Source organism: Engraulis encrasicolus, chromosome 13 (genome assembly GCF_034702125.1).
Source record: "Engraulis encrasicolus isolate BLACKSEA-1 chromosome 13, IST_EnEncr_1.0, whole genome shotgun sequence".
Lineage (NCBI taxonomy): Eukaryota > Metazoa > Chordata > Actinopteri > Clupeiformes > Engraulidae > Engraulis > Engraulis encrasicolus.
Genome location: NC_085869.1, coordinates 31,002,951 through 31,030,442, shown reverse-complemented (window position 1 = coordinate 31,030,442; position 27,492 = coordinate 31,002,951). Strand labels below are relative to the sequence as shown.

The 27,492-nt window shown below is 43.1% G+C and overlaps 1 protein-coding gene across 1 annotated transcript; it reads right to left on the bottom strand.

Annotated features, from left to right (window-relative positions):
• Positions 1–131: 131 nt before the first annotated feature.
• Positions 132–27,393, bottom strand: inpp4aa (inositol polyphosphate-4-phosphatase type I Aa). The gene is made up of 23 exons (XM_063213684.1): positions 27,101–27,393; positions 26,722–26,766; positions 23,716–23,834; positions 22,583–22,699; positions 22,195–22,274; positions 21,872–21,983; positions 21,309–21,393; positions 19,487–19,634; positions 18,834–18,964; positions 17,245–17,349; positions 16,446–16,554; positions 15,784–15,801; positions 14,878–15,064; positions 13,935–14,201; positions 12,356–12,500; positions 7,320–7,492; positions 6,910–7,033; positions 5,560–5,827; positions 5,111–5,208; positions 4,592–4,704; positions 4,058–4,212; positions 1,114–3,007; positions 132–896 (listed from the first exon to the last, which is right to left on the bottom strand). Exons 1-22 carry the CDS (start codon positions 27,201–27,203, stop codon positions 2,875–2,877), a joined length of 2,835 nt encoding a protein of 944 aa, XP_063069754.1. The 5' UTR covers positions 27,204–27,393; the 3' UTR covers positions 132–896; positions 1,114–2,874.
• Positions 27,394–27,492: the final 99 nt, after the last annotated feature.

Sequence of the window (27,492 nt, the reverse complement as noted above, 5' to 3'; positions counted from 1 at the left end):
GAACGATGCTACATTCTTGTACCACTGGCAACAACAACAACAACAACAACAACAACAACAACAATTAAAATAATGGTGAGTAGCTGTTGTTGATTGATTTTATTTGCATGTACTGAGGAATGCACGTGAGCACATTTTTACAGCATGTAGCATAGTCCAACTTAGTCTGCCACCGTTCTTTTTTGTTGTTTTTTTTGCCATAAATACAACTTAACGAAAAAAAAAAATAACATACAGAAACAAACAACCAAAAGACATATGATATTTATAGGCTATTGGTCATAATTGGTTCATTAAAGTCTGCAGAAAATATAACATAATTTCAGCCAACAATAAATAAAACTGTATCCCCATCAGCATGTAAACATAACACGTGCATGTAAAAAAGCAAAAAATAAAACAGACTGCATTCCCTATCAGTCCAGTTGATCCCTATCATAAATTGGTTTAAGTACCCATTTCATGCATTAAGAATTAAGACATTCCAAATGCCAGCTGGATATCTATTTGTTATTCTTTTAAAATTAGTTTTTGGTGTTTGTCAGTATGCAAACGTGTAAGGCCTTTCTCGATACCGAAGTGCATTTTTCATCTCAATTAATAATGTGATGCAAGAAATGATCTCACCTAATAACATCTATTACTGCCATGAGTTGGAAGTGGGTTTCACTTTTGTGAAGAGAGAAAAACATGTGTTTGTGTCCACAAGGATGGTGCTGCATTCTGGCCCTTTGCTGTTGCAAAAGACTGGCAAAAAACATAATCAGTGGTCCTTTTTCAAGGATGTGAAATGTTAAAATTCAAGATCGATGTCTCTGCGCCAAACTTTTTTCCCCCAAATGTTCCAGCTAGACAATTCTGATGGTATGAGCTTCGGATTGGAACAGATTCTACTGCTATGTGTAACAGAGGCTAACTAGCGCAGAGTTGGCGTGGAACGTTGGTAAACCTCCCTCCGATAGCCTCATACAGTCTCGTGCCGTTGGGCCGAGAGACTAGTGTCTTGGCCCAGCGGTATCGTACTGTGTCTCCCATTGCCGAACCATTGTAGTTGACGAGGTCGCACGTTCGATCCCCGAGGGGGGTGAACAGGTGCAAGATGACCTCCGTCACATATGAGCAGAGCGCATCTGCGGCTTCTTAAACGTTTTGCATAATGAAATCCCTCAAAGTCCTTTGACTGCATTATCAGCACACTGGACAGCACAGCACTTCCTGACTTCAAAATATAACACAAGCCGCACGACAAGTGACTCCCGTCTTCTGAACACACTTGTATTTACACATTGGCATCTCAGGTCCCTGTCACTTGAAGACTTGATGATGATCTCCCACAAAACCAAAAGAGTAAACAAAAACATCTTACCTATACACCATACCAACACTGAAGGTCCAGAATAAAAAGGAAATGGCATCGTTTTGTGATACTCTTTGTACTCTCCTGCCTATACACATACATGTACAGTATACTTTAGATGACACTATTCTACTGCCTGTGTGTTAGAGCAGGGCACAAAGGCTCGTGCAGAGACGCCAATGATTTTCAAGACACATTTTAAGGCAGCTACAGTCAGATGCATAAATTGACATCAGTGAGTGTGAGCAACTAACCAGCAATAGATTAGGTGGGTGATCCATTGTAACCTGATAAACCGTTAAAGCATCTATAGCTAAATATGTTAGGTCGGGAAAGCTTACCTTAACCACCACAGAGATAGTTACTAAGAATTTTACACTTTGTCTTTGACCATGAATGTGCTCTTCCATCAAGACAAAGGTATTATCATATCTATCCAATAGTTGAGGTTTTTTTTTCATTCCTTCTGTTATAACTTGGAGTGACCAAGTTGAGGTCCTTGGAGGCCAGGATGCCTGTAGACGTCTACTAAGATTAAACGAAAACCAAATTAAACACATTAACACATCATTGGCACTGTTCATCGCTAGCTTATTGTGCTTCCAAGGGAAAGACTTAAACACCACTTCTAAGCTAACAACTGCAGCCAGCCATAGTTGGCCTTAAGGGGAAAAGAGGGGGGAATTCCAAGAAGCTGGTTCATTAGTAACCCAGTTCACGATAACCCTGAGGTAGTGGTATATCATCCAATAGAGGAGCCCGGAGTCCTCCTTTTCTTAGCTACATGACACCTACTGGCTATCTTCTATGAGGTTTACCACTTCCTGTAGATCAACCTAGGCAAGTTTATCATGTAAGCATCTTCTTGGAACACCCCCGAGGTCCTACAAGAAAACTCTGCAAGCCAGCAGATATGGTGGCCCATCCAGACCGTTATACCCGAGCATCATCATCACCAACACCACCACCCAGTGCTGCTCCTTTATCACAGCTTCAAGATTATGAAAAAAACTGTAAAACCATAATAAAACAAAGCTATTGTTGAAACCACTTCTTCAACATCATCATGGTGACTTAGTTATGCATTAATCTATTGTGTTTTTTCAAGGCAAAATAATAAGTGAACCAGAATGAACTAGAAAGGGAACTGCACTGGGCTGCACAGTGATGGGTAACCTGGATTCAGAAGCTTCAATCATATTCCATGAGCTGGTATTACCTGTCCACATGGCCAAATTAGACCGATAAAGCCAGGTCATTTGGAATATTATATATGGCACTGGATTGTAGCTTCTGAATGCACATTGCCCATGAGTGGGGGATGTGTCATATTTTCAGTCAGAGAGTCCTCAGTGGATTCAGAAGCTACAATGCAGTGCCACACATTCCATGACCTGCTTTTACCTGTCAAAACTGTCAAATTGGACAGGTAAAGCCAGGGCATTTAGAAATATATGGCAGCTTCTGAGTCCAGATGTGCCATCACTGGGGGATGTGTCATTCAGTCAGTCCTCAACTCAGGTCTCCACCTTCCCGTAGGTGCCTTCAGGTGGCCTGTACTGTTTGGGGAAGGCCTTCAGTTGCAGCGAGTTGAAGGCGTACTTGCGACTGCCCACGTTCTTCATGGTGTTCTCTCGTCGACATCCCTCACTGAAAACACACAGTTAGAGTGCAGACAAGACTAAATAAAGCAGCTCACATGACAAAAGCACTGTGACTACACAGCTTCATTTATGCCATTGTCTGACTGCAGTTTTCTCCAGCCCTCATAAATGATAAATGTACTTTCAGTGGAGATCACACCATTATTGACACTGCATAGCATGACCAAAAGAATCAGCCATATTCACCACTAGTGGTGTCAACAGTAATCGATTCGGCGATGCAATGCAATGCGGGGCATGGACGATCCAATTCAATGCGGCAAGTTCCAGAATCGATACAGCAATTTTTTAAAGTTTTAATTACTTCCGTGGATATTTCGGGAGCAAATGAATGTTAAATTAAATAAAAGCACTTCAAAGCATTGCAAGACTGACACAGAAAACAGCCAATAAATTGTTGCTCAGTATCTGACTACTTGTATTGCCTCATCATGTCTGATTAAACATTTGCTTTGCTTTCAGTAGAAATGTAATGCATTACAATGCATTGTAGAATTGAATTGAATCGGATTGAATCGAATCGAATCGCTACCTCCCAAATTGTAATCGAATCGAATCATGAGGGCAGTGCCAATGCACACCACTATTTACCACCACATTGTTTTTACATTTTTTTCTGATTGCATATTTTTGCTATCTTTGTCATCAAGCATAGTCATTTTGCAGTGTTAATTCAGCACTCTAAATACAAGTACAGTCGAGTCTATGGAAATGAAACACCCATTCCAATACACACTAATGCTCTTCTGTCGAGTGTATTTGGTCATACTCAATAAGTGTTGAATTCACCTGCTATGTAAATTTGAAGGAGTTTTTCCATGTACTCCATTCACTCCAGCGTATTTATTTGAATTCACCGATGGAGAATGTTTGAATGAAGTTAATTCGGAAAACTCAGGTAGAAAAGTCTATCAAAATACCTGGCTAAGTGTAAACATGAACGTGAATGTGTTGTTGCTGTGAAATTCACTGTGCATTGATGGGCACTCAGATGGGCATCCAGTTAACCAACAGTGCAGTAACCTACGTACGGTACCTGCGCATGCAGTCGAGGGCCTGGGTGAAGACCTGAGGGGCCATGCAGTGCTCCTGCTGCAGGATGCTACACTGCTCCAGCGTCACAGACATGGCCGTGCGGTCCTTAGCACTCTTACAGCTAGTGACACGCACGCCGTTCAGACGCCGACACACCTGACAGAGAGAGAGAGAGAGAGAGAGAGAGAGAGAGAGAGAGAGAGAGAGAGAGAGAGATGGGGAAGCGGGTTCAAATAGTTGTAAGAAAAATAATGACAAAGATGTTCAACTTGCCATATTACCACCCATCCACCACCATAAGCCAAATGAGGACCTAATACATCTTTATGCAGCATTTGTAAAAGGAAGGTGTCTGTGAAGGTGTCTTGGTGTCAAATAAAGACCCTAGTTAATGAAAAGTGTAAATCACTTGTGACTATCGTTTGACACAGTGCACAAGACCCATGGTCTGAAGTTGTGTGTCTAATCCAACAGAAAGTATGTGGAACAGTCTAGAAACACACAACACTTTTAAAAACAGCTAAATGAATTCCACCTCTGCAGCCTGCCAAAGGATGTCCACATTTTTGCTCTTCCTGGCGTGGATATTCTGGTGCAGGAACTTCAACAGCTCAGGCACACAGTGTTGGCTCTGCGAACGTGGTAGACCTGGAGAGAAAGCAGAAATTAGCCCAGAATGAAGAGAATTGTTTGTTACCCTCAGGATGAGTCTTTAACAGAATACAGTGGAATCTTTTCTAGTAAACCCATACTGTACCTCTGTTATTCAAGGTGATCAAGTTCCACAACACACATACAGTAAGCAAATGCACTACACAGATAGTGATCTACTGTAGAAACTACAGTAACAAACATCATTTTGGGGGTAGAGTAACTTAAATTTCGGCTTCATTTCACAATGGTCCAGTCAGTCAACCTTAGTTACTGGTTCATGATTTTGTTTCATCTTGCATTCTGATTATTTTTTCTTACAAACAATACTCAAGAATCGGAGCTGGCACTGGATTGTTCAAAACATATGTTTCTGCAAACACAGAAATGTGGCCATACTCACAGTCTTCAGGAAGGACCTCTTTGAACTGGTCGTAGTAGGAGTTCAGCCTCACCAAACTCTCCATATTCACCACTTCTTGTAATGATGTGTCTCCAAACCTTTGAAAAGAAAACAATGGCACTTTTACTTATTACTCCTAATGACATGTAAGCTGCTATATGTTGTGTTGTCTTTTTTTTTTTTACAATATTTAGTAATTTCCCTATTAAGACATAATAGGAACTTCCTATTCCTATTAGGAAGTTTAAAAGCAATTAGAAGTTGCAGATTTAGCTTAATTGAGGGGCATTGGCTGAACGACAATATTACTACTACTACTACTACTACAAATACTACATCATCATTATTATTATTAGTAGTAGTACTATTACTAATACTTCTATTACTACTACTACTACTAATAATCATAATAATGACAATGATAATCATTGATTAATGAATAATAATACTTTTCTGCCAGAGTCTGCTGTTCGTTGATGCCCACGTTGAACATCACCGGCTGCACGCGCAGCAGCATTCCGTTCTGGATCTCCCTTGGCAACGCGTCGAACAGCACGGAGGGCAGCTGCACGCGCACATTGAAGCCGTCCCTGTTACCCGTGATCACCGGCAGAATGTCGGGCGCAAACACTGTGGTTGCCTGGGTAACCTTGAAGGTGACATTCCTCAGGTCCATCACGCCAATGCACATGTCTTCCAGCATGGCCAACTCCTCACCTGTCATGCAAGTATTCATGGTATTGCAACATTTTCAAGTGACTCCCCATCACTATATGGGGGTAGTATGTGGTAAAAATATGTGCTTGCTGCCCACCAACTGAAGATGTTCAGAACAGTATGTAGATAATGACGGTTTGTCTAATATGTTCATCTCAATCTCAATGACCACATCGTACATAAATTTGTATGGCTAGAGTAGATGGCCAGTGGCTAGTCAGTTGAAAAGCCAATTCTGAGGTAAAAACTCTGGAATGCTACCAATGTACTTTGGTGAGGACATGTCAATAGGATTATTTCCATGCACATTATTGTAACATGCATTACACTTCATGCATAGTGCCTGTGGCTGCTTCGCCAGTGGAACACCGTAATAGTTGCTGAAGAGACTTTACTTCAATAGTAATGGTACTATTGTAGTTCTGTCAGGGCCGTTACAGTCAAGAAACAGAAGACAAGAAATTCTGAAAGCAACAAGCTCTTGACTACCATGGCCTGCCAGGACTAATACTGAGTTAGATGTATGTCTCTTCAGCTGCTATTCTTAACATTACTATATTTTTAGCAGTAGAATGGTCACACACTACTATGACATTACACAGAGTCTTTAAAAATACATTATAACTTGGTCATTGCCATTCTAGTCACAGCAAATTCATAATACGGGCCATGTCTTAAAGGTACACTGTGCAGGAAATGGTCAAAAAGGGTACTGCAACTATGCTGCTCATTGAAACTGGGCTGCCTATTGCCAAATTTGATCTTTTCATGAAAGTTTACTAAGTACTAAACTCATTTTCTAGCATGGCCCAAGTACAGTCATTTTTTAAGATAAAAATGGCTATTTCTTGGAATTCAAAATGGCAGACCATGGAGAAGATCACCCTTTTCATGTAAGAAAACTGCAATTTTTTCAGTCATAATGAATACTTAGAATTTTATGGTGGTGGTAAGTATTCATGAAAAAGGTAGCAGTAGTGAATGGGTAGCATTAATTCTGGAAATAAACAACTAAAAATCTCACACAGTGTCCCTTTAACAATTGGAAAGTAATAGGAGAAAAGACAGCGTAGGCTACATACCATAGGTGCTGAGAAGGCCTTCGAACTGCACCAAGAGGCCTATAGTGTGCAGTTGCCTCAAGAAACCGTTGTCATGGAGACAGCTCCTGAGCTTGGCAGTGAAGCCGCAGATCAGGCCAGTTAACTGTCAACCAAGAAAACAAAAGTCAGTGTGTGAGTGTATGTCTCTGTAGGTGAAGGGAAAGTAAATGAGTGTGTGCTGTGTGCGGTGTGCATGCACTCGCATGCTCATTTGTATGCACATGTATTACACTCGTGTGTGTGTGTGTGTGTGTGTGTGTGTGTGTGTGTGTGTGTGTGTGTGTGTGTGTGTGTGTGTGTGTGTGTGTGTGTGTGTTTGTGTGCGTGTGCGTGCGTGCATTTGTTTTGTATGTATGTGTGTGTGTGTGTTTAAGGTCTATACCACTCACGGTTTGGCAGAAGACCACGTCTCTGCGGTACTGTATGGTGAGCCTCATGCCGATGGTGGGGGCGCTGTCCTGCATGAGCAGGAACACCATGGACTTCTTGGCCTTGTCACTCATCATGGCCACGCACTCATTGAGGGTGGTCAGCACCGGATACAGCGCCTCGCTCCACTCCCCTGTTATAATAGGTGGTGCACATCAAGACTAGATCAAGACAGGGGTACAAGTAGTAGTCGGCGGGTATTTTCTCTCATCCAGATCATGTTATCCAGTGGAGTTGAGTTGTAAGCAACAACTTATTCTTCTGTAAGGACTTGTGCTAGGGTGCTAGGGTGCTGTGTGTGTGTGTGTGTGTGCGTGTGCGTGTGTATGATGTGTACAATTTCACTCACAGTGAGGTTCTGAGCTTCAAAGAGGAGCCCTGTTACTTACATCATAACTCCTTTGTACTACATTCAATAGTCTCTGCCAAACACTACACTGACACTGAGGATAGGTCAATGAGTCAGAAAAGAGTGTTGGTGACACATTGTGACAATATGATGATGACAGCAACATCAACACAACACGACTGACAGACATGTCATACACAGTCAATTTTGCAGTGTTAGTTCAGCTCTTAGAGAGTAGGGCCAACACAAGTGTTGCAGATCGGCTCTCTTCAGTGCTAAATTAGCACCAACAAATTGACTTGTGTAGTGGAGCATGTTCACAGAAACATGAGGACACAAACACAGACACAGACAGACAGACAGACAGAAACATCAGGAAAGAGATCACAAGGGAAGGTGGATTCATGTGATCTTCACACGAAAAAGACGTCTGCCACCAGCAGAGGAAAAGGCAGTGACAATAGGAGCTTGTAAATCTTAGGAGGTCACTTGGGCACCCCTTAGAGGCCTGGATATAAAAGTGCAGCACAATTCATCATGAAAGACATCAAAGGCAAAAATCAAGACTGTTCCTTAGTAAGATAGGTCCAGCTGAGGGAAATCTCTACAAGTCAGTCTCCACAAGTACATCATTTCTCCACGGTATGATCAGTTCCCGATTTGGCTTAATCGTTTAGAAAAACAGCTGTGAGGGAAGATATGAGGACGCTGCAGATAAGTGATGCAAGCCAAATGAAAGGTTATACATTATTCATAGTGTGTGTTGGAAGATTTAAGTGGTGTTAGGCTTTAGTAATGGTGTGCCAAATTTGTATAGCTTTTGCTCTGCTTATTATGCATTCCTGATGAATGAAGAGGTTTAGATCATAGATATGAACACTGAATGCCGTGCTTAGCCTTTTGCCGTGGACCAACCCAGAGAGCCTCCGTCTTGGTCCAGGACGCTACATTTTTCATGGCTGTTACGTTACTGCCACCTACAGGATAATGTGCATATCGCCTTGTCACCAATTGATGGCAGCGTAATACCGGCTAAACATGCGATCTGACTTCAGCCATTCGTTCCAATACAAAGGAGTGTTCAACACCACGTCGAGAGTTCATATCTATGGGCTTAGATTAGCCGACAGGGTTTATTATGTATACTCATGCGGGCTATAGGGTGACCAGATGTCCCTGAGTCCCTAAGTTTTATTTTGGCCATTGGTGATGGTTCCTGGTAAAACATGTGAAAGCCTATTTTTGGGCAATTGTTTTAGCAGATGCTGTCTTGGTAAAGTACATGAAACCACTCAAGTGCCACACATTTTTACCAGGTGAGAAATCATTTCATGTTACAGTCTGGCTTCCTAGGCGAAGCAGGTGCAACATCACCCTTACTGTGATTTTATCACCAGGTGGATGGAAATACAGTGTTCTGATTGGCTGAACCCTTTGATCACTTTTCCATATCTACTATTACTATGTTTTATTAATATGGTCAGAGGAAGGTGGAGAATGTTTGCCAGGGAAATCTGGTCACTCTGATGTAGTACACCCACAGATGTGATGTCAGAAGACAAACATTAAGCACAGATGTCAACAGTCTGTATAAAATTAGAACCAAGTAAACAACACACACTTACAATGTCTATCTTGCTCTTGCTCTCTCTCTCTCTCTCTCTCTCTCTCTCTCTCTCTGTCACACACATGCCATTCCTCTAACACAACCCCCCCCCACACACACACACACACACACACACACACACACACACACACACACACACACACACACACACACACACACACACACACACACACACACACACACACACACACACACTGTCTTGTATACACACAGAATATAATACACACGCGCCACACAGGCTGGTGTCCACATGTATTATTGTACCTGTGGAGGCTCCCTCAACACTGGGGCTGCCATCTGGACAGAGGGAAGCGAGAATGCGGTTAGGCACACGCACACACGCAAACACACACACACACACACACACACACACACACACACACACACACACACACACACACACACACACACACACACACACACACACACGCACAGCTGTGGCAAGCGCCGGATGAGCGCATATACACACATGCATGCTAAAAGTGTGTGGGAGCTCACATGCACGCATCGGCACACTGTAAGGTCCTAAGGGTGCCATGGTTACGGATGGATGTTTGTTATTAACACTGTTACGGTGGAATAGGGTACAACAGATTAGAGTAGAGGACGTATAATGGAGTAGAATTGAGTAGAATAGAGCAGAGTAAAGTAGAATAGAATAGAACAGAATAGAATTAGGGCTGCCGTGATTAATCACATTAATCATAATTAGATCGTGATAATTTTTTTTTAAATCGTTTAAATTTCACCAGAATTGTGTCACTTCATGTTCGACACGCACCATTGGCGCGCCATCACATGAAAAAAAATGATACCTCATCTTGAGGCACCAGCTCAAAAAAGCTGGCGCGGTCGATGGCTGATTATTATTTTGTGAATCGTGTGTGCCAAGCACAGGTAGCCAGCCCCTGGGTCTTTGATTTCAGAACTGCGCAATCTGTTCATGATGGAACAGCAATTTGTTGAATTCATATGGTCAAAAATACTTTGTATTATGGGCTTTAAATATTTTATTCCTAAAACACCTGCAAAAAACCTGTGAAACACATAAGTGATATTTGGGGAAAAGTACGGTCGGCCTATTAAAACATAAATATCTCAGCCTCTGAAGCGCATACATCTCATGAGCTTGAATGTCGCATCTGTAAGAATGGAGATTATTGAATGACTCAGATTACACTGTTGATGCTATCTCAAGGAGAGCTGGGGCCTGTTTGTGCTAGCTCACCCCCACTGAAGATGTGGCAACCCCCCGAAGTGCCACTGGCCCTAGCAAGACGAAAGGACACTTTTGGGGTGGGGGGTTGCAGTATATAATCTCACTTCAGAGATTCATCTGGGAGTCTCATCAAACCTCTGAATGGGGATCCAACCTCTGTCTTTCTCTCCCTCTCTCCCTCTCTCTGTCTCTCTCTCTGTCTATCTATCATGGGTATTTGATTTCACTGTACCCTATGTAACCTACAGTAGCCTTGAGTTAAATGTAATGTTACCTTGCAGTTGATAATTAAATTGTTGTTGATAATTAAATAATTAAATTGTTGTTAAATTGTTGTTGATAATTAAATTGTCATATAATTCATATTCATTTGCATCTCCTCATCTGTATCATGCCATTTGCCTTTCCTATGTCTTAAGTTAACACTGCTTCTGTTTCAAATGCCCACTCCTGGCCGTCGTTGGTTAGGATTAAAGTGGAGGGAAAAGTTATATACTTTTACACATCATGCAGCTTCAGGTGCTAGGATCAATGTTGCGCTACGTAGCATCCAGCATTAATGTGTTAAATGATCTTGAAATGCAACAAAAAAACAAAAATAAACATGTAATAAAAGTCATGATTAACTATGGATTTTTCAGGATTAATCGCGATGAAAAAAATGAATCGTCTGACAGCCCTAAACAGAGTACAATAGAGTAGAATAGAGCCTAAAAGAGTAGAGTAGAGTAGAGTAGAATAGAAAATAATTGAGAATGAAGGGGATTGTTTGAGTAGAGTGATGTGAGGAGAGGAAATGGCACAGGCATGATGTCAAATAAAAGGCAGTCAATGTCATTTGCTGAAAATTGGAATCCATGATGACCGAAGGATTTCTATTTAATCGAGTATGTACCTTCTCTGCCTTATTGTGACTGATTGTAGGTGATGAAAAATGGTATGTCCTTGATATTGCTCTGCAGTAGGTCATCTTGTGCACAGGTGATATCTAAAAATAGCTCAATGCTGCTCAATGCTCCATGTGCTTTATGGTGAGGCTATTCATATTATTTAAACATACATAATATATTATTATTATACTATAGTCTATTCGTTATAGTACATTACGCTGAAGAGAATGTAGGACCTGGGAAAGGACAGAATGATTTGTGGTGCATTGGGGGGACACTGAAATGTTGCAGTTTGGTGAGTCTGTGTCTTGTTATGATATAAAAGAGAAGCGTCAATCCATCCCTCCATATTACATTCTAGTCTCTAAAGCCAAGTGTCTCATATGTGAGGAGGCAGGTAAGCGAACCCTTTTGGTAATATAGTAGATACAGTAGGCCCTATCAGGGCTTGACACTGGCACCTGCCAACTAGCCAAATGCTGGTAAAACTTGGCTGTGGCTGTTAACAATTTCAGTGTCACTAGCCATTTTGGCAGGTAGCTTATTCTATGGTATGACATATCAGAACAGCGTATATTCTGCACTTTGCCCCTTGTGTATCAATTGTTTGTATTTAAGTTCAAGAAAAAGCTCAGTTATTCAGTTTCTATTTGTTTGTTTTTTTCATGTAGAAACCCATGCACTCCTCTTCTTGCTTTAAGCACCTCATCTTGAGGCTAGATGTACAGCGTCATGATTTTTTTTTTTTTTAAATCACATTTTTGGTTAGTAGAATAGCTGGATGTCTAGTGACTCGGGAAAAGCACTAGCCACAGTGGCCAGCAAACAAAAAAGTTAATGTCAAGCCCTGGGCCCTATAGGCCTACAGTATATGCACAGTATATACACAGTAGTATATGTACTGTAGCCACCTTTCTTGCTGCTAGCGGTGGAGGGCTGGTCAGTCTCGAAGACGTCCTCGCTGCCGTCGCTGGCCATGCGCTCCTTATGCAGGATACGTTGCACCTGCTGCACCACACACTCAAGACTCTTATCCACGTTCAACCACACCTTCTCCTGAGAGAGAGAGAGAGAGGGGAGCGATGGGAGAGCCAGAGAGACCAAATTACAGAAGGAGAGCATAGGGAAGAGGAAAAAGGGGAAGAGAGAGAGAGAGAGAGAGAGAGAGAGAGAGAGAGAGAGAGAGAGAGAGAGAGAGAGAGAGAGAGAGAGAGAGAGAGAGAGAGTCAGGGAGAATTACAATGAGAGAAGGCCAGAGATGAGAGAAAGAGAGAGCAGATGGAGTTATATTGATTTATAAATTCACATAATTAATATACGCTTGAGAGGACCAATAGTGTTGGGCATTGATGTTGGTGAAAGAAGGAGACCCAGACAGCAGACGGTCAATAATTAATCAATAAGGCACTCTTTAGTCACACACAAGTCTTATATTGAGATTATATAATATACACACTATGAAACTATTAATGAACCATGTGTTAAAAAGGTTCAGATGGGGGGCAAGAAACAGAGTAGGTGAGGTGCATCGCCATGTCAGTAGTTGATCACGTAACAAAACTGCTTTTCTGCGGCGTTGTAGAGCACAAGTTAAAATGCACAGTCATTGCACTAAAACGCAGAATGCACCATCATGAAATAAAAAAGCCTTTTCATTGCCAGTCTGTGTAGTGACACATTCACTCGCTAAACGAGGGATTTGAACTTGCAACTATCTGGTCCACAGACCATCATTGCTGCCCCTTCATTAGGCCTTGGCAGTTCTTTCTCTATTCCTCTCTCAACCTCTCAACCTCTCAACCCACACCCCACCACTCATGCCACCACCATATAGAGCAGGGGTCCCCAAACGTTTTTCTCAGGGGGCCGCATTATTGTTCCTGACTGTGATCAGGGGCCGGGATCAATCATGTGGGCTGTATACTAGGGCACTGCCTGTTATAGCCATAATTTCTAGCACAAAATAGTTAATCATTACAAATTATAATTTGGCATACCACAGGTATTCATTTTAATTTCTAATAACCATGTAAAAATAGCAAGGAAAGGTTAGGAAAATATGGTGATTGACAGTTTATGAGTGATACAATAGAAATGGCAGGCCTGTTTATATTACTGTGAGATGAGAAACTATCAAGACAAGAAACTTCTGGTGATTCACATTAGGTTAGTGAAAATTAAACTGTATGAAGGCCTGTTGATAAGCAAAATAAAATATTTAAAAAATATATTTTATCATTATTTTTTTCTGTGAGGATTCATGCTTCTTTGGGCCAGTTCAAATGGTGAGGTGCAGAAAGGTGGAGGGCCGGTCAAAGGGGCGCGGCGGGCCGCACCCGGCCCCCGGGCCTTAGTTTGGAGACTCCTGATATAGGGCCTACCATATAATACTCTTTGGTAATTCGGCAGTTCCAAACCCTCTGTACAAATGAAATGAATAGGAGGCTATGGTAAGGCTAGGCAGCACACAAGCCTTGACACGGCTCTTACCCACTCCTCCTCGTGCCAGTCCACGTGCATGGATGCCCGGCTGCCGCGGCTGCTCCACTTGGCGTGCAGGGAGCTCTGGTCATTGCGGACCACCACGCGCTCGGGGTCCAGGGGGCTGTGCGAGGGCGAGGGGGAGGGGGAGGGGGAAGGGGAGGGGGAGGGGGAAGAGGAGGCGCGAGAGGCGATGAACTCCGGCCGTGCCGCGTTGAGGGCCTGGATGGCCGAGGCCAGCAGCTTGTTGTTACACACTGTCACCAGCTGCCGTGTCTGCACATCAGTCACGCACGCACGCACGCACGCACGCACCCACGCACGCACACAAACAGGATGACCAGTAACACACACACACACACACACACAAACGCGCGCGCACACACACACACACACACACACACACACACACACACACACACACAATTAGACACAGGGTAGATACACACGTGTGTGCATGCAATACCACTACTTCTGATACGGTCCCTATTAGAATTGAATTCCACTACTCCTGCAGTTTGTACTCTTACATCATCATCAGTCATCCTCCTAATGGTCAACAATAACTGATAACATTATAGCAATGTCTAATAATATTATTAGAAGTAATAATAATGTACTGTGAGTTCTATTTCAAAGCTTTGAAAATTGAAAAAACTCCCGCACACTGACCATTTTGCTGTTTTCTTTAATCCACGTCCCGTTTACCTTCATCAGGTATTTTTTTTTACATTCACCTCAACACAAATCGGACAAACTAACCAATCAAGTCCGATGTTAGAATTACATCATTCATTCACAGAAAAGACACATTCCCACTATAGTCAATGCAGTGTGCAGGAGTTTGTTCGAATAGTCTGATAAGTGACCCATGGGCCATCTCCTGTGCACCTGCCAGCTAAGCTGTACGAAAAACAATCACAAGTTTATCAAAGCCTTCGATCGACAGCACCTTCTCGGTGAGGATGGCGAGGGTCCTCTCCAGGGCGTTGGCCGAGCGGTCCTTGGCGGCGCGGGACAGGCGCTCCACGTAGTAGCTGACCTGCGTCTTGAGCGTGGTGATCTGGGGGATCAGCTCGCGGGCCCGCACCACATCCTGCGGCACGTACACCATGGAGGACGGGCTGGACTCCTTACTGCTACAGTGATGGAGCACAGTGGAGATGGTTAAAATGTCTGTGTGTGTGTGTGTGTGTGTGTGTGTGTGTGTGTGTGTGTGTGTGTGTGTGTGTGTGTGTGTGTGTGTGTGTGTGTGTGTGTGTGTGTGTGTGTGTGTGTGTGTGTGTGTGTGCCTGCAGAGGACTTGGGGAGAACAGCAAAACAAAAATATGAGAAATGTATTGTGTTACAAAACCAGTCATTTCATTTCCCAAAAGAACTTACTAAAGCTGGATGGATTGAGCAACATAATATGTACATGGGAAATACATAGTGTGCAGGCATGACACATTTGGTGTAGGTTACATGGACATTTAGTAGAATATTAAACAACAGATAGGTGGCAAGGGGTGTGAATCTTGGTTTCAGAGAATAAAAACAACTCCTGACCAAGGGAGGTGGGTAGGGGTGTGTGTGTGTGTTGTCCACTCAGAGTTAGTAACACACTCAGACAAGTGATTCACTCACTGCATCATTCATTGTCCTTCAACAACAATAGCAGCAATTACGAAAAGCACTCAGCATCGCCAACACTGAACATTCAGAGGGATCCCACCAAACACAGAATCATCACACAAGAGTAGTGCAACAGGGAGATGACATGCAGTGGAGGTAACATGGGCTCACATTGGAGATAACTGCACAGAAGTAATAATGATAATAACACAATAAGAAAATATTCACTGCAGAAATAACTCACCAGTGCTCCTCAAAAGCTCTGATGAGAGAGCAAACAAAAAAGCCGCATCACCACAGATGAAAGAAATAAAATCTGGTTTCCAACGTCAGAAATCCAGCACCAGCTACTACTACATCCAAGCATGACCTGGAGGAGGTCATGCTTTCAACTACAGCACAACCGACAGGGAAAGCGCAGAGTGATTTGCAGGTCAGAAAGCAAGAATTAACACAACACCTGAAATTATCAATCATTTAAAAGTATAACTTATAATTATAACTGATTATAAATTAAACAATTATGCTATTCACTAGCCAATTAAAAAAATACAGCCTACTGCCTGACTTCAGGCACCATGCTTATCATCTCAGTCAGCACTGTGTTTGGAAAGCGGCGGCGCTGGCAGCGCTTTCTGTTAAGAGTAAAGATTTTCTTCAGTTCCCATTGACTGTGTGTGTTAAAATCGATTTCTACCATTGAAATCACATGGGGCTTAGTCATACTGCTTGGGTGTGTACGCACACCGTTCCACCAGTGGAAACACTGTAATAGCCACTGAAAAAATATTACACTATGACAGTGCACAGGACCTTTAGCAACACATTACGACTCGGTCGTTGCCATTCTGGTTATAGCTGAATTATAACAGGTGCTGTGTCTTTCTGGGTTAAAGAATTGCTTACTGTTTCTTGGCGTCTTCGAACTTCTGGATGAGTTTCCTCAGGCCGTTCCCCTTGAAGCCCTGATGGTGAGCGGCCGGTGCCCCGATGGTCACCACGTCATACGTGTGGTCTGGACAGAGACAGAGAAAGAGTATTTAGGGCCTCTGCATACTGGTTCTGACAAAGTGCAGAGGACTGCTCTGCCAACATTCGATTCCACTGTTTTCAATACAAGTCAGCACACCGGCGCCGATGTCCCCAGATGTCCGCGGATGTCGGCTGCTGACTAGCTCTATTAGGTCAGAGCTGCCCCTTGCTTATCCATGCCCTGCTGTGATGAAATTGACCATTCTTTGTTTATAGCATGTCTGCGCTTACAAGAGGACTTAAACTGCAACTCAGAAAACCTGAACATGAACAGTTGGGGAGGGGAGGGGAGGGGGGGAGGAAGAGAGGGATGGAGGCATAGCCTACATCAGGGGTGGCTAATTATTTTGGCCCAAATTATTTTGGGTGTAGCAGGGTGTAGCATGCGTGGCTATTTCACTCTTGCGCACTGTAATATTTAGATGTGACCTTGATTAATCTCACATCTGCAAGCCCCCCTAGCTAGTTTAAAAATGTTAGGTATGAGTATGGTACTTTGGATTTACGTAGAAGTTGTCTTGTGAGGGCTCTGCGGGCCAGATGAAATGGCTCTGTGGGCCGCATGTGTACCCTAGGCCTGAGTTTGCCCACCTCTGGCCTACAGTACATAGTGGAGGGAAATGTATATTGAGTGGAGTTTTACAGATGGCAAGGTCAGGCTAGGCTGTCTTACCGTAACCTCGCTCTCCTTGCACCCTCATCCTCTGCAGATGCAGGTTGGTGGGCATGAACTCCAACTTCTTCTCTGCTTTCAAGGTACTGGATTTGAAGGCAGGACCTGAGGGAGGAAAACACAACAATTAAAGCTTACAGTACATTACATTACACTACATTACTGTACACTTAGCTGAGACTTTTATCAAAAGCGACTCACAGATATTTACAGGGCATTGGGTACAGTCCCTGGAACAATGTGGGGTTAGGTGCCTTGCTCAAGGGCACTTCAGCCATGGAGGGGTGAAGGGATTGGTCAGGGTGGGGATTGAACCTGCAACCCTGTGATCTACAGTCCAAGTCCCTAACCATAACACCATGGCTGCCCCTAAGGCTACAATGTACAACGGAAAGACTAAACAGCATAACTGTTCAACACTAGTATATTCCTGTAGGAAACATGTATTGGTCTGATCAATTTAGTTTGATCAATACTCAATCAATACAATGATAATACATTGTATTTATCAATAACATGTTTTTTTAATGTGAACACACAGCACACACTCTTCACTTCTGAGAGCGAGCGGCGGAGAGTACCTCAGTCACAATAGAGGATGGAGGAGCGAGACGCTCCACCCACCTGCCGCTGTCGGGATTTGAACCTGTGACCGTTTGGCTGCAGTTACAGTTCCTTCACCACTAGCCGTTCTGCCAGTGGAATGCAGAACTAGTCATTGACAAGACCTTGCTACCACAGTACTACACTATTGCAACAAGATTAGACAGAGTCTTAAGAAATACAGTATGACTAGGCCATTGCAATTCTGTAAACAGTACATTTATAACAGTGGCCATGTCTTTAGAGTTTGACCCAGGGATGGGCAATTACTTTGACCAAAGGGCCACATTGGCTCTAGAATATTGACCGAAGGCCAAGATGCCGCAGACAACTTTCCCTGTCAATAATAAAAAAAATAGTGTAAATATAAGCTATGCCATTCCCGCACATTGCAACGAAATGTAGCCTATTAAGATATAGCCTAGGTACTCGGTTAATCTGATGTTCGCAAGACTCCTAATTTAGGTAGCCATTTAACCCATTGACGCCTAAGGCACCTGCAAAAAAGGGTGCTAAATGCCTGAGCCCTTTTTAAGAAACGCTGCCCTCAGCCTATAAAAACCTAAATATCTCAGCTTCTGAAGCACGTACAAATATGCACTAAGTTGCATTTAAACGCTAAGACCCTCATCTTTCATTAGAATGTGTTCATTCATCTCAAACAAACAGAGTTTTTTAATAAAGTTGTCTCAAATCTCATGAGCCTGAATGTTGCGTAATGCAGCTCCAGGCGCCAGGGCCAATGTTGCGCAACGCAACATCAGGCATCAATGGGTTAAAGAATTTTGAGGGACCGTGTGAATACATATGTAATGAAAAGTTGTATTTCTTATAAAAGTTCTGGTGGCCACCGGAGATGGTTCAGCGAGCCGCATGTGGCCCCTGGGCCCGAGTTTGCCCACCTCTGGTTTAACCCTTTCAGCTCACAGACCTCCACGGGTACAAGGGTCAGTGTGTGCGTGCCCTGGCTGTCCTGCTCTGCGTACCCTTGTACTCGTGGAGGTCAGTTAGCGTGTCCTGGTAGGTGAGGATGATGGTCTGGTACTGGGTGATGATCTGCCTCCGCAGGTTCTCCCAGCACGGGGACAGCTCTCCCAGCTCCTCCAGCTCACAAACCCTACAGAGGAGCAGAGCAGGGCACACACACACACACACACACACACACACACACACACACACACACACACACACACACACACACACACACACACACACACACACACACACACACACACACACACACACACACACACACACAGAATAATATCAGCAAGCATATTCTTCTGGCCAAACCCAACAAGGAGACATCTGCTCTGCCCAGTATGCAAACAGGTAGACAGGCAGTAAATGGACAGGTGGACTGAGAAACTTTCTCAATAATTACTGTAATTGAAAAGCTATCCATGACCAGTGACAAAAAGTGTGTGTGTGTGTGTGTGTGTGTGCGTGTGTGTGTGTGTGTGTGTGTGTGTGTGTGTGTGTGTGTGTGTGTGTGTGTGTGTGTGTGTGTGTGTGTGTCTGTGTGTGTGTTAGTGTGTGTGTGTGTGTGCTCGTGTGTGTGTGTGCATGCGTGTGTGCATACATGTGTTAGGTGTGGACATGCGTGTGTGTGTGTACACTAAGCTTTGCAGTACACTACCTGGCAGCATCCTCCTCCAGCAGCAGCTTGTTGAACTGTCGGGGGATGTTGAGGGACAGGGCGCTCTCCGCCATCTGCTCCAGCACACGCAGGTGGTTGCCGTCAGTCGTGGGAAAGCGGTACATGCGTGACATGGTGCCACCGAACGCTTCATTACAGACGGGAAATGAAAGCAATGAGTGAGTGAAAGCGTCCTGATCGGTCATCTGGTCTGTCATCCGACATTACGTAATGATTTTAAATTGAAACACTGATTTCAATTAAGATGACAGAATATGCGTATGTTTTCATTTCTGTGACACCTTTTCTTGGTTTTGACGTGTTTGTTTTGATCATCATATTTTACCTCAGTTGTTGTCTTTCTTTTGACACTAAGCCACTTCTTCATTTCACTTGCTTACAACGTGACATACAGACAACGCAACAGGTGTTCCAACAATATTGATCCCAGACAATAATGACCTGAAACATACTGCATTCCGTTAATGCGGATGCTGATCCACAAGATAGTGGAACAATGTTCAATAGGTGAATTCTTTCAATTTTGTCACATGAATCTACACCTTGCAGTAACTAAAATCACACTGTAAAAGTTGAGGATTTATTTCCTTAGACCTCTCACAGCCTATAGTGAGAGGTCTTAGAAGTAATGTAATACTGATGTAAATGTAATGTAATAAAAAGTGGTCTTCATCAGAACAGATGCTCTCATTCTTCTGCAGATCCCTGCAGATGAGTCATGCCTGATGACATCATTTCCCCATACGCACTCTGACTCACTCAGAAACAGACAGAAATGTTCAAAGAAACTGATTTTCAATCTGTTGTCATGGAGCTTCCCCTGGTTGTCAGGCCTTGATTGGCAATTGATGCGGTCGGTCGTCATCGTTATGAGTTTGTGCTATTCTGCCATCTTGTGTGAGACGGCTTATCCATCAGGCTCGGCCATTCACAAATCACAACACAAGCGTAGCAAGCGCATTGATGGCTCAGCAGCCAAAAATAAACTGTGTGAGTGTGTGAGGCGAAGAGCTCTGGGAGTGATTTATGCTTCATAACATTGGCATGGCTTTTTGCATAGATGACAAAAGCAATCCAAGTTTGCCTGAATACACAGCACTGTGCCAAACAGGGTAATAGTTCACTAATAGATTTTTTCATAATGTCTTTCCATAATGAAAACAAAATGAATGAGTCAAATGAATTGTACGGATCTGTAGCTATACGGATTGTCATTCATCCTAATATATTCGTCTACACTCACCTCACTTTGACTGTGTATGTTTTATGCTTTACCTCATCTTATATGCTGCTGCTGATGTCCTCTTTTATACAATAAGTCACTTTGCATGAGCATTTGCTCAATTTCATATAATGTAATGTGAATGACTGTACATTTGAACTGGATATAGTATACTCTCATTGAATGTAACACAAAGTCACGTGATGCCATGTAATGTATTGTTGGTGTTATGGTTATGATACATAGGTTATGATGATACAATTTTGTCAAGCAAGTCATGATTTATTTCTGATAGAAACAAACAAAAAAACAAAAAAAAGTTATTTGCTGCTAATCTAAGTTCTCTTGATTAAAGTCTATATACGTAGTGATAAACGGTCCAAGCCAGATCTTATCGTATCCTTGCCCAATAAACATTGCTCAAAAGGTTGCCATGTGTACCATCACCTTTTGTGAGCCTTTTAACAGGTTGTCTTTGCAGAGAGAGCCGAACTTAAATGATCATCTCCTGGATGCAATGTAATGCAATGTATGTCATGTACTGTCATGTAATGTAATGTTGATGTCAGTAAGACTCACCTGCTTTTAAAAGGGTGTCTTTGCACAGGGAACCAGACTTGGCTTTGATCCCCTCTGTCAGACTCTCATCCACCGGCAGCACCATCTGTGTGGCAAGAGGCAAGAAAAGCAAGAAAAAAACAGTCAATGAGTCAACCTGAGGCAAGCGTTCAGATAACTCACTTGAGTCTTTCACATCTATAACAGCTTGCGATAAACAAACCTTTGGCAACCTAGAAGAGAAAAAAATTAATGGATTTCATTTTGCCTGCCGAAACCACAAACAGAGAAATCACAAGAAAGTAACCAGGCCAAAGCTCTATGTACATTGTGGGTGGATGAAACAAATGTTGGTGAGTCAAGACTCCCACATCATGTTTTTCTAACCATATTTTGTGGACATTAATACATTTATGGAAAGACAGTGAAGAGTATGACTGTTTTTTGAAGTTCCTCAAAACTTGAGTGTTTGAGAGAGTGATGGATTGAACCATCTGGCGGGTTGCATCCGGCCCCCAGGCCTTATGTTTGACACCACCTCTGGACTAGGGTTTTGGCTTGAGCGTGGGTGCTGAGGAACTGACTCTGCCTTTGATGGGGTCTAGCCTTGACAGGTTGGCCGCTCGATCGTCCCTCTTGTCGTCCAACTGCCAGGCGATGACCGTGATGTTGCCCATGCGCTCGCCATCGGCAGACCTGACACACAGGTAAACACACAGACATGCATGGGGCATTCCTGGTGGGCATTTCATGTACAAAGCTGTCAATACATTTCAAAACAACATTGATCATGCTATATTGGTCAACAGATTAGTCCAGCTCTTTAGTTCAGTGTCACAGTATTTTGCACGTTTTTTTTTGTCTGCTGTGCTGCTCGTGTTGCTCAGCTCAGCTCAGCTCAGCTCACCTGACCATGAGGTGGAGTCTATGATGCTTATCCTGCAGCAGCTCCTTCACAGTGAACATGGCCGACCCCAAGAGATACATCTGAGAGAGAGAGAGAAAGAGAGAGAGAGCGAGAGAGAGAGAGCGAGAGAGAGAGAGAGAGAGATTTTGGTTTAGTTTTTGCCTTGCTGGGTTGTCTTGTTGGGTTTTGAAGTCTATTGGCCTCCAACGTTCTAAAATCACTGATCCCTGTACTGATAAAGGACAAGCTAAACAAAAAGTATACTGTACATAAGTAAAAACACCATGCATAATTTTTTTTCTATTTTCTATTTTTCAAAGGATATCTGCTCCCCCTCCCGACTGCTACACCACTTGTTCATGTGCTCTATGTGTGTAGTGCCACCCACCGTGCCCTGAGAGCGGTCCTTGACGTCGTACACAGACAGCTTGACCTGAGTCTGCTGAGTGACGAGGGAGTCCTGGAAGAAGGCTATGCTGCTCAGGAAGATGGGGTTGCTTGTTCCCTGCAAGAACCACAAAAACATCACATCAGAGCAGAACAGAAGGCTGTTGGTTAGTGAATGTTTTTACTTTTATGCTTCTAATGTCTACTATCTAAACAAAGGGTTTTTTTTACATTGAGCTGGTGACATGTTAGACCCTGTTAACCAAAATGAATAAAAAAAATAACCATTACTGCCAGACTGTAAACCCCTGTCACAACAGTACATGATACAGTGACACAATACATGCAAGCAGATTGGGAGAAGTGATGCACAGTGAAGATCAGTGTTCCATCTATCCTGTGAGAGGCAAGTGACGATGGCGGTTAAATCAAGTGAAGACATTGTGAAGCGACACAGAAAAGTCAAAAGAAGTTCAATCTTCTGCAAATAAGGAGTGAATTTTGCCTGTGGCTATAAAAAAAACGTAGTAGTCTGTTTCAACCGGTTTTATTTACCATTACACCACCATCTGTGTATCCCTCTTTTAGAATAGAATGAGCTATTAGAATGGAATACTGAACTGCTCCACTCAACTCTCTTGGAGGCATCTGTGGCCTAATGGTTACTGAGTTGGCCCCACAATCAGATACATTTGAATGCTGTATCAGTAGGAAGAATGGGTGAAGGTCTCCTGCAAGGCGTGCTTGGTCCACAATGGATGGTGATTCAAATTAAGTTTGTTATAGGCAAAGTGTTCCTGCAGGCACAATGTTAGGCACCAAGAAGCTGACACAAAATAGCCATTACCTATCCACAAGATCACCTGAATGAAATGATCTCGGACTGAGCGTGACGGACAGACAGACAGGCAGACAGACAGGCAGGGAGGCAGGCAGGCAGACAGACAGAAAGACAGGCAGGCAGGCAGGCAGACAGGCAGGGAGGCAGGCAGGCAGACAGACAGACAGACAGACAGACAGACAGACAGGCAGGCAGACAGACAGACAGACAGGCAGGCAGGCAGACAGACAGACAGACAGACAGACAGACAGACAGACAGACAGACAGACAGACAGATCCTGAGCCCCACCCACCTCAATGATCTCTGTCTGGGCGTGTTTGGTCCAGAAGGCCTGGGGAGGGGTGGTGCAGCTCACGGCCACAAAGCTGGTGGGCTTCCTCTCCAGGGCCGGGGGAGCCAGCTCACTGCAGGCTGCACACAGAAACAGGCCGACCCACAGGCAGATATAGGAGATATAGGGGGAGAAATAGACAGGTAGAGGCAGACAGACAGATAGACAGGCTGTCAAGAGTCTGTCAAAAAAACATTGACTTTCATGTTTGACATTGACATTCTTTCCTACATGACTAACTTTCTGCCAGCCTTCCCTCATGCCATGCAGGAACAGACAGACAGACATCTTGAAGAAACACTTGGGATTCTCCCTTCAAATTACTGCTATAATTCTTTTCTTGCTCACATTCTTTGCCACAATGTTAAAATCTGTCTGGTGTTCTGGTAGATTATTCTTTTTTGGAAAACATGACATTCTTGGCAGCATTAACCTTGGAGCAGAGCCTATGTTATAACCTTGTTGTCAACAAACTTGCAATGACCAAGACTTAATCTGTTACTTAAGGCTCTCACTTAATGTCATAGCAAAGTTTGTTATGATGTAATTAATTGTTTTCAGAAAAGAGTGAATAGGCCAGTTGCAACAACAACAACAACAACAACAACAACAACAACAACAACAACAACAAAAATAACAACAGCAACAACACCACTCCAATGGACTAAGTGCGTTTTTCCTATGCTGAATATACATTATAAAGCACACTGTATATATTCCAGCAGGACTATAAGATGTCAGCATTATCAATGACACCCAATCTGGACAAGGGAGGAGTAGTGGGTGCTGTGTTTTTAGATTTGCGAAAGGCCTTTGATACCGTAAACCACTCAGTACTCCTCACAAAGTTAGTTAGCTTTCAATTGTCTCCAAATATACTAAAATGGATTGAATCCTATCTATTTAACCGTTTCCAGTGTGTCAGGGTAAAGGATAAAACATCATCCCTCAGAGCATGCTCTATGGGGATGCCGCAAGGCTCGATTTTGGGGCCTTTACAGTTCAGCGCTTACATCAATGATCTCCCACAAGTATGTGATGGTGTGGGGATATTGATGTATGCTGATGACACAGTGTTGTTCACACATGGTAAAGACCCAGTAGAAGTTGCAAGCACACTGACACAAACACTCACAAAGGTTACCAAGTGGCTGACCAGCTCTTGTCTCACACTTAATACTGATAAAACGGTCACTATGTTTTTTAAAAATAGATATAAACTAAATCCTGTACCAAACGTATATGTAAATGGAATATTTTAGACATATTCGCAATTCTTTAACTATTGATGCTGCTAAGACCTATGTAAATGCCATGATAATGTATCATTTACACTATTGTATGTCAAGCTGGTCTCAGGCTAACAAGACTACCATGAAATCCATCGCATCACTTTACAAACAAGCTCTAAAAGTTTTGGACAGACGTCCATCTCAATTTCACCACTGTGCCATACTGGACAAGTATAAATTGCTCAGTTTTGACAACATAATTTTATATTCAGATGTGCGCCTTGTGCACAAAATCATTCACAACTCCGCTCCACCACCTCTGAAAACCTTCATCCATCCTTGCTCTGAACAAATCAGCAGAACAACTAGATCCACCATCATAGGAAACTGTACCCTCCCAAGCCGGGTAACAGCATTTGCACAATCTGCTTTTTCCTTCAGAGCAACGAAACAATGGAATGCCCTTCCCACCCACCTAAAAAGCATTACAAACTTTTATTCATTCTCACGTGAAGTGAAGAAATGGCTTTCATGTAACCAGTCTTGTGACCACTAATAGTTTTGCACATGCCTGTTCTGACACTTTGCACATTGTAGTCTTTTTTGCATATGACATGTTTTTATTGTGTGTGTGTGTGTGTGTGTGTGTGTGTGTGTGTGTGTGTGTGTGTGTGTGTGTGTGTGTGTGTGTGTGTGTGTGTGTGTGTGTGTGTGTGTGTGTGTGTGTGTGTGTGTGTGTGTGTGTGTGTGTGTGTGTGTGTGTGGCAGGGGTTGTATGCCTGAGTGGCCACTCCCATTTTACTGGATTGTATGTTTTCTTACCTGCCCAGGGACTGCAGATGGAAATTAGCTATTAGCTATAATCTGGTGCAGGTCATCTTTTTACTATGTAACTAATGTACTTTGCACATGGTCCCTGATGAAATAAACCAATAAACTAAACTAAACTAAACTTAACTAATTAAGATTTAACCCACTGGCCTCAAAATGCGCTAATCTTTAAGAATGCCAGAACATGAAAGAATGTGTTTAGGAAAACAAAAATAGAGCACCGTAGCCTACACCATTAATTCGCCAAACCCACACAAGTAAGACGATTATAGAGTAAAATATTCAAACTAAAATGTTGATCCAGGGAGTGGGAGGGTGTCAAATTACAGCTGCTGTAAGAAAAAGGGTAGGACCTCAATCATTGTAGGTCCTTCCTATCACGTATTGCAATATACAGCTGTTTTGCATTTTGTAGGTCTTTGTTAACCATTTGTTGTGTCCTTTGGTAAGCATTACTTTTATTCTATCTCTCATCAGCAAAACTGTATACACTTTCAGTGACGGGCAACCCATACTGAAAAGCTACAATCCTCTGCAACATATTCCAAAAGACCTGGTTTTACCTAATTGGGCACGGAGGTAAGACAAAAGAGCAGCTGACAGTACAAATAGTACAAAAACAATGGTTACCAAATACGTTTTAACTAAGACTTAACAAACACAAAATAAATGTGTATTAGAAAACACTAGCACTTCCAAAAACAAATGTGTGTCTGGTAACATTATGAATATTAGTACAACTGGGCAGCATCCCAATTACAGGAGAAAAAAGCACTAGTGCGGCACAGACACAGCAGGGTACTTGATCTCTGCTCTCTGCTCCAGTGCCCACACTGCTGTAGATTAGCCCGCATTAGGCTTTGGATGCCAACTGACCATCCAGTGCACTCACTCACTCACTCACCCAGACTGAACTCCAACACTGGCTCGTCTGGGTCTTGGCTGTTACCTGCGAATGGACACAACAACACAATGGTGATAAAATGTCAGGTAACATACTGTACCTTCTATTCTCTCCTCTAACACACCAAGTAACACCTGTTTCTATGGTCATCATATAACATGGTTCAAACAGGTCAAATGTCAGACGATTTAGCCAGTATGAATGATTTGTGATAGAAATCATCAACCATCAATCACACACATGTCAGCCAGCTCCCATCATAGGCTTCCATATTATTAATCACACATTACACTATATTATTAATTACACATTATGCGCCACAAAGGTCAAATGTAAAAATATGCGACATCAGAATCCATTTTCTATGGAGCACCCTCACCTGCCAGGGTCAGGCCTATCATCTCTGCAGAGAGGTCAAAGGTGTTGGCACGGTACACCGACCAAGGCCGGTGGCGTGGGCTACTGCCCTCCCTCCTTGCCATCCTGGTCGACACGGACAAGGAGACCCGAGGGAGAGAGGAGGTGATGAGGGGAGAGGGGAGAAGGTGCTGGGAAGGTGGTGGAGGTCAGGAGGAGGAGGAGGAGGTGGAGGTGTGGGAGATCAGACTTCAGAGCTCGAACGTTGGCCTTCACCAAGGGTCAGATTTTCTGTTGGATGAACTATACCAGTGTTCCTAGAGCCTTGATGGAGGAGATACAGAATAACAGAAAAAAACAGACATGAGACCAAATGTGAGAACTTCCTCAAGACACCTGATGGATGAAACAGAA